Source organism: Eucalyptus grandis, chromosome 1, assembly GCF_016545825.1.
Source record: "Eucalyptus grandis isolate ANBG69807.140 chromosome 1, ASM1654582v1, whole genome shotgun sequence".
Lineage (NCBI taxonomy): Eukaryota > Viridiplantae > Streptophyta > Magnoliopsida > Myrtales > Myrtaceae > Eucalyptus > Eucalyptus grandis.
The window spans coordinates 21,425,617-21,433,136 of record NC_052612.1 but is presented as its reverse complement, the minus strand read 5'-3'; the positions used below and the strand labels follow the sequence as shown (position 1 = coordinate 21,433,136).

General features: G+C 43.0%; 1 protein-coding gene across 1 annotated transcript; it reads left to right on the top strand.

Annotated features, from left to right (window-relative positions):
• Positions 1-2,850: 2,850 nt before the first annotated feature.
• LOC104433132 (laccase-4) lies at positions 2,851-5,273 on the top strand. Its single transcript, XM_010045787.3, is given in 9 exon segments — positions 2,851-2,988; positions 3,088-3,145; positions 3,148-3,238; positions 3,315-3,559; positions 3,675-3,803; positions 3,904-4,236; positions 4,239-4,502; positions 4,505-4,828; positions 4,928-5,273. Coding segments are annotated over 9 exon segments (1,662 nt in total). The 5' UTR covers positions 2,851-2,901; the 3' UTR covers positions 5,059-5,273.
• Positions 5,274-7,520: the final 2,247 nt, after the last annotated feature.

Here is a 7,520-nt window from a genome sequence, read left to right as displayed (position 1 = left end):
TATAAAGTATGGTTCGTGGAAAAAAGGCGTTAGTACGATAGAGGAAATAACCATGTGGAAAACATGATGTTTTTACTATCCTTGTGTTGTTGATTGTTTGGGTGTTAATTTAATTCGCTTCCGCATGTGCATAAAATGAATGTGTCGGTGATGTGTTCTGGGAATGTCGCATTTTAATCGACTACTGAGGGGTGTGCGTGTGCTTGGGGTTTGGGGCATGATAGAAAGGTTATTTGCAAGCACAAAAGATGGAAGATCTTGTGTGCCTAGCAGTGTTTGTTAGGATTTGCCACACAATCACAAAGAAAATAGAGAATAAAAATAAGAAAAAGAATTCGAAACACAAAATTTTTATCCCAATTCACCTCAAAACTAGGACTACGTCCAATTGGGGATTTTACTATAATTAGCATGTCACATCTCTCTATGACATCATTCAACAACAAGAGAAAGAGAATAATAAATATACATATATATACATACATACACATATATATATATAGTAGTTATTCATGAGCCCAAGCCGAGACTACCAATAAAATTTGAGACCCCATTTTATCTTGTCGGTAGGAATTATGAACCACATCCAAATAATGGCAAGCCTGGTATTTCCAAGCTCATTTCAGCGCAAGTCAAGTTTGGAAAGGGTTGAGCTTGTTATGAAAGCGGTAATATATGGCATAGAACATATAGGGTTTGATCGATAGTAAGGCAAATGAAACTTCATGCTCCGCCGCCATGTTGACGAGCCATTGAACAAAAGGTTTCATGATGTTGCACAAAAGGTTGGCGCTTCCAGGTTCTCGTAACAGTCGAGGAGGTTCCAAACTTGGCCAAGGACTCCATGTAACAGTCGAGGAGGGTCCTCCGGTTGAAGTCAAAGCTAGGTTGTCCAAGTAGTAGAGAAGCTCAATCCGAGAGGCGGAATACACAGCGGCCAAGGAGTATTTTAGCATGCGGTGGCGCGCTTGACGATAATGCCCTTGGACAGTAGCTTCATCCCCGGCCTGAGCATGGGGTTCATGTGTTCTTGAGATGCGAATGCAACCATTAAAACATGGTGTTGCTTTTCTGTCTTGTCCATCAAAGTCATGAACACAAGCGCGGAAAGACACAAGCGCGGAAAGGACATAGGTAGACAAATAAGGGCAGAGAGAGAGAGAGAGAGAGAGATTGTGTATATATTGAGTGAAACGAGCATGTGCGTGTAAGGTTAATAAGCATCAGCTTGTGTGCGTCCTATTATGTGAAGTAAAATTAATACTATAACTCATTACAGCGGTCCCTCACTTAATTCTTAGATATTTTAGTAGTTTGAAAATATTTGTTAGAAATTATGACTGCTATAAAATTTCTCATTTTTGTTATGGTTTTACAATGGCCATATAATGGTTTTGTAACGGCTTTTTAGCGGTTTTATAACATTGGATTTATTTGATAATGCCTATACAACGATCGTCTTCTTCAATAATTACTAATTAATTTATCACTATTTCTTAACGGCTCTCTTTTTTTTTTTTTACCTATAAATTATTACTCTAAACACAATTGGAAAGTCATATTGATATATCGAACAACAATATTCTTATTTCTCTTTGCGTGTCTTTCATTTTATTGTTGGGTTTTGAACATAATGCTATTTTTATTTTCTTCTAATATTCAGTGTGGACTATAAAAAAAAAAAAAGTCTGTTGTATCTTAGAATGATAGCTGCTAGAGCCTTATGCACTAACTTGCATACTCCAATGAGCGGAATCATTCTAAACAGTGCTTGTCGCTTTAAACAATTCATTTATTTTCTAATCTTTTTCAATGCATTTTCAACAATTTTCCAACATAATTTGAGTCCCCTAAATTAGAAATCGTACACACAACCACTGGTTCTTGAACCGAAAGAACTAGACCGCCTCTACCATTGGATCAATCCCAGGTTGGTATGATGTTAAAAGTTAATCGACATCAAATCCAAACTTTAAAAGATAACCAAGACTGAAACAGGAAATCAGAGCTCAATGTAAACTCAAATGCGCACTGAATTTAATCTAACCTCAAGCGGATGGCAGCATATGCAGTAGAGCTCCCAACACGCTATGAAAAGGTAACATGAAACATAGCACGACAAGCATACGGAACAAGAATCTTAGTAGAGGACGTATCATGAACCTACTTCGAGCATGCGTAAGACATGAGAGAAACAAAAAGGTCAAACGCTTGCCAAGAAATTGTTCAATTGGTCGAAATCTCACAATCAAGTTGGTCATGAGTTTTGCTAAAGGAAAAAATAAAATCTGAACTACTTCAAGTTGGAACCAACTAAAGCTTCTCGATGAGGTTTGAATGGTACGTTGAAAATGATATTTAAGCAACTCCTTCTAACGGAATGTACCATATTAGTCCTTTGTGAATAATTAAAAAACGAAGAAAACTCGACAGATAATTGAGGCATTTATGACACCAACAAGTAAGGATTTTTCTGGTTATACATGCCGCTATTCGAGATCTTATAGCTTCAGAAATTCCAATAATTTGTTTGTTCAATACATACTATGACTGGATCTTTCGATTCTAGTAAACGATGACGCCATGATTTCGATCCGATCAATTATTAACAAATCAGTATATGCAATTTGTGAGGGTCATTTTAGCTAACGCGAGTCCTTGATAAATAAATAATCTTTTGAACTCCATAGATTTGAATCGCATGAAACTGATCCGAATTGCTTTCCTAATCAGTCTTGATTTGTAAGAATCCCCTTCATATCAACCTAACGATGAAGAAAACGACGGAACAGCAATTTTGTGTCGATTCTCCACCCCTATTTAAGTGAGGAACTTTGCATCAGATGATCACCAGAACAAAGCTTGCTTCGAATTAAGCTACAAAGATTTGTACTGCAAGAGATGGACTCTTGGCTTCAAATCCTAGTTCTCGTTGCGTGCATCACTCCGGCCGTGGTTGAGGGCAGAGTCCGTAACTACACATTCAATGTAAGTAACAACATTATGGAATGAAGTATTCCTCTGTAAAACTTGCTTGTTTGGACGGTAGCCCGTGCAGCGATGTGTATTTATTCCTCTAATCGGCAGGTGGTAATGAAGAATACCACGAGACTGTGTTCGAGCAAGCCCATCGTGACCGTGAACGGGATGTTCCGGGACCCACTCTCTATGCTAGGGAAGATGACACCGTGCTCGTGAGGGTCTCTAACCGTGTCAAATACAATGTCACCATCCATTGGTGAGCTCAACCGAGCGTTAAATTAAATTGTTATCTTCAAGAGATTGCATATTAATTTTGGTGTATATGCGGTCAGGCATGGTATCCGGCAGTTGAGGACGGGGTGGGCCGACGGGCCGGCATACATTACCCAATGCCCGATCCAGCCGGGCCAAAGCTATGTGTACAATTTCACCATCACGGGCCAACGGGGCACCCTCCTGTGGCATGCACACATACTCTGGCTCAGGGCAACCCTGCACGGAGCCATTGTCATCTTGCCCAAGCGTGGTGTTCCATACCCTTTCCCTAAACCCCACAAGGAAGTTGTTGTCGTATTGGGTATGCTCGATTTCGCTTCCAATCTACTTCACTTCCAAAATGAAAGATCAATCATTGCTTGGTTGACAGCATATACTAGTAGAAGCTCTGAACCATTTTGGGGTTTGTGAATCAGGCGAATGGTGGAAATCTGATACAGAAGCTGTGATCAGTCAAGCCATCAAGTCCGGATTAGCACCGAATGTCTCCGATGCTCACACGATCAATGGCCATCCAGGGCCAAGTTCCAATTGCCCTTCCCAGGGTAACAATCCATCGACAAACATTGCCATGAAAACAACATCTGAATCTTGATGAAAATGTTTCACTGAGTTGATGTTGACCTTCATTTTCTCTGATGTTAGGTGGATTTACGTTGCCTGTTGAGAGTGGCAAGAAGTACATGCTGCGAATCATCAACGCTGCGCTCAATGAGGAGCTCTTCTTCAAGATTGCCGGGCACCAGCTGACCATCGTGGAGGTCGACGCCACCTACGTCAAGCCTTTCAAGACCGACACGATCGTGATTGCACCTGGCCAAACCACCAATGCCCTCATCTCCACCGACCAGAGCTCTGGCAAGTACATGGTCGCCGCCTCCCCTTTTATGGACTCCCCGATCGCTGTCGACAACATGACCGCGACCGCCACATTACACTACTCTGGCACGCTTGCTGCGACCTCCACGACCCTCACCAAGACTCCCCACAAAACGCGACCGCTGTGGCCAACAATTTCGTTAACTCGCTCCGGAGCCTCAACTCGAAGAGGTACCCTGCCAAAGTCCCTCTTACCGTCGATCACAGCCTCCTTTTCACAGTTGGACTAGGAATCAACCCTTGCCCTTCCTGCAAAGCTGGCAACGGAAGCAGAGTCGTGGCAAGCATGAACAACGTGACATTCGTGATGCCGACGACAGCCATTCTCCAAGCACATTTCTTCAACAAAAGCGGCGTCTTCACGAGCGATTTCCTGGTAACCCGCCAACCATTTTCAACTACACGGGGTCACCGCCATCAAATTTGCGGACCACAAGCGGGACAAAGGTGTACCGGTTGCGTTATAACTCGACGGTCCAGCTGGTGTTGCAAGACACCGGGATTATCGCCCCAGAGAACCACCCAATTCATCTTCACGGGTTCAATTTCTTCGCCATTGGGAAGGGATTAGGAAATTATAATCCGAAAGTGGATCAGAAGAACTTCAACCTTGTTGATCCTGTCGAGAGGAACACAATAGGAGTACCATCTGGGGGATGGGTTGCAATCAGATTCAGAGCAGATAATCCCGGTACAATTCTAGTTTATCGACTATTCTCGTTTACTCTATTTCCAAAAATTTAACCACTCTGCAAGTTTTTCATGACTCTGTTGTTGAAACTTTTTGCAGGCGTTTGGTTCATGCATTGTCATCTGGAAATTCACACAACCTGGGGACTCAAGATGGCCTTCTTGGTGGACAATGGGAAAGGCCCGAACGAGTCGCTTCTACCGCCTCCGAGTGATCTTCCGAAGTGTTGATCCATGGGGAAAAATTTGATAATCAAGTATGCGGCATCTGGAGATGAAGAGTGATGAGAAGATAAAATATGTAGGTGGTTTTGTCCTAGTACAATGAAGATCAGAATTGTTTCTTGAGCAAAAGTAGGATCAGTATTGCTCACGCATGTTAATTAAGAAAAAAAAAATTCCATGTTTTGATTGCAAAGTTCGTATTTCGTAAGAATTTTTCTTAATCAGCTAGGTGCTAAAAAAATTTCTGGAAAAGAGAAAAGATTCTGCTGTTCGCCAAAATTGCAAATACTTGACAAGTTAATTGTGCACACAGAGACTAGACTATCATGTTTTGGTTGATAATGGGCCTAATCCTCTAACAGTGACATATGATGGATAGGTCCAATAGATGTTATCATATATATAGCTAAGTTCTCCTCTCTGCTCCTAACACACATTCTAGGCTTTATCCTTCGGGAGCCGTCTAAGGAGGAGGAGATAGAAGAGGAAATAGCTAATTAAAAGGAATCAATCAAAAGCAAATTCATAGATTCCACACACCGGACTTTCCGTGGCTGAGAGCCCTTACACCACAGGCACAAAGATGCAATCATTAGAAATGTGCTCAGCCACTAAGTTAATAGCCCATCAGGCTAGAATAAATAACTAGATAGATGGTAGCTCACCACCAAGGTAAGGATTGCTCCACCGGCCAAGGATTAAGAACTATTTGAGTTACCACCGAGAAACTTGGATTAAAAATCAGATTAATAATACAACTCATGAAGAGGAATTCCATTTATTTAACTAGTTCGCATTACAATGAGAGCTTTCCTCTATTTGTAGGAGAGATGGCAACATGAGAACTATTAAAACATTAGAGACATGGTGTTGACACCTAAATTTTACATAAGTTAATTAATTTAAAGTAGCGTTAAAGATTAGGAATTAATCACAAAAAATTAATTAATATTCTTTAATTTAAAAAAAAACGAACAAAAAAGAATATGGTTGGGTCGGGCTTGATTCGGCTGTGGCCCGACCCGTCTCTCCTTTTCTTTTCCTCCCGCGTGCTGGGCCGGCCCAACCTCTTTTCTTTTTCGGCCCGGCCCGCATCCGGTCTTCTCCCTCCTTCAGTCTTCACACGACCTGCACAACCTGCAAAAAGCAGAGAGCTGGAGACGGAAAGAAAGCAAGGTAGCAGCACAGCGACGAGAAGAGTAGCAGAGGATCGGTGTGGCAGGGGCGCGGCATGATCCGCGGGTCGGGAGCAGCCGACCGGCAACTGGCTTGGCCGTGGTCTTCGCAAGTTCCTGCAGAAAAAAAAGAAAGGAAACGGGAAGATGAAGAGAAGGCGAGGCAGAGGATCGGCATGGTAGGGCTTTCGGCGCGATCCGCGGGTCGAGGAAGCAGACCGATTAACCAGCTGGCACGGCAGGGGGTCTTCACTCGGGGATACCTGCAGGAAGTATAAGACCGAGAGTGAGCGAAAAAAAGAGGAGGACTGGAACCGAGAGGAAAACAGCAACAACAAAAAAACAGTAAGGAGCGAGCTTGAGAGAAGGAGACGACTAGGGAGAAAGCTAGAAGCTACTTGGGTGGAGTATTGCTCGCCCCTCCTCGAGGCCAATTGCTGACTTCCAGCCGACGCCCTCGAGAGCAAAACTTTTCATTCCCAAATCTCGGCATTCTCAGGCGAGTTTCCTTTTTGTCTAAATTGTTTGCTCCCGAGGATCTCGGCTCGGGGATATCGCGAGGTGGTCGACTGAAGTTCGATTTGTCTCGAACTGGCCTTCGCGCTGCCATCTTCGAGCCGAGTAGGGATTTATGACTGAAATTCCTTCCCATGAACTCTCTCGGAACTGCCCTGTTTTGGTGATGGAATAGCCAAGCGAGTTTTCTCTGATTCTTGAGTTTATTGTGTCCAGCTGAGTCAATTTGTTTGATGTTGAGCGTTTCCATGTGTTCGCTCAGGTCTAGGTCTAAGTCTGAGTCCTAAGAAGTGGCCAGCGTCGTTTTCCTCATTTCTTGCCCGTTGCGTGCTTGATGAAACGCTTGAACGAAAACTATGTACACCTGTCTCTGTGCTGTGCATGCTAGTCGACTGCGAAGCTGCCTCCTCGTTCGAAGAGGGTCTTTCAAATCAAAACATCTGATTATTTTAGAAAAGTCATAACTTTTGACTTTAGTTCTTGTAGTGTACGTTTGTTTCCCTGAGACGTGAGTTTATGGCCGTGCATTTTTTCTGTTTGAAAATCAAGTGCGTTGGTTTGTAAATCCATGGGTGTTCTCCGTTTACTGGAAAAAGTGTGTGTAAATGACTAAATGTTCATGAGAAGAGAAGTTGGCGTTGAAATGGCCGTGAGTTGTGAGCAATGGGCTTAGGCTCCGTTTGGGAACCACTTCCCAAAGCCCTTTGGAGGCTTAAACATCCTTGGGCAAATGCCAGCCCGTTTGGCATTCGTTTTTGGGTCAGCATTCCCCTAATG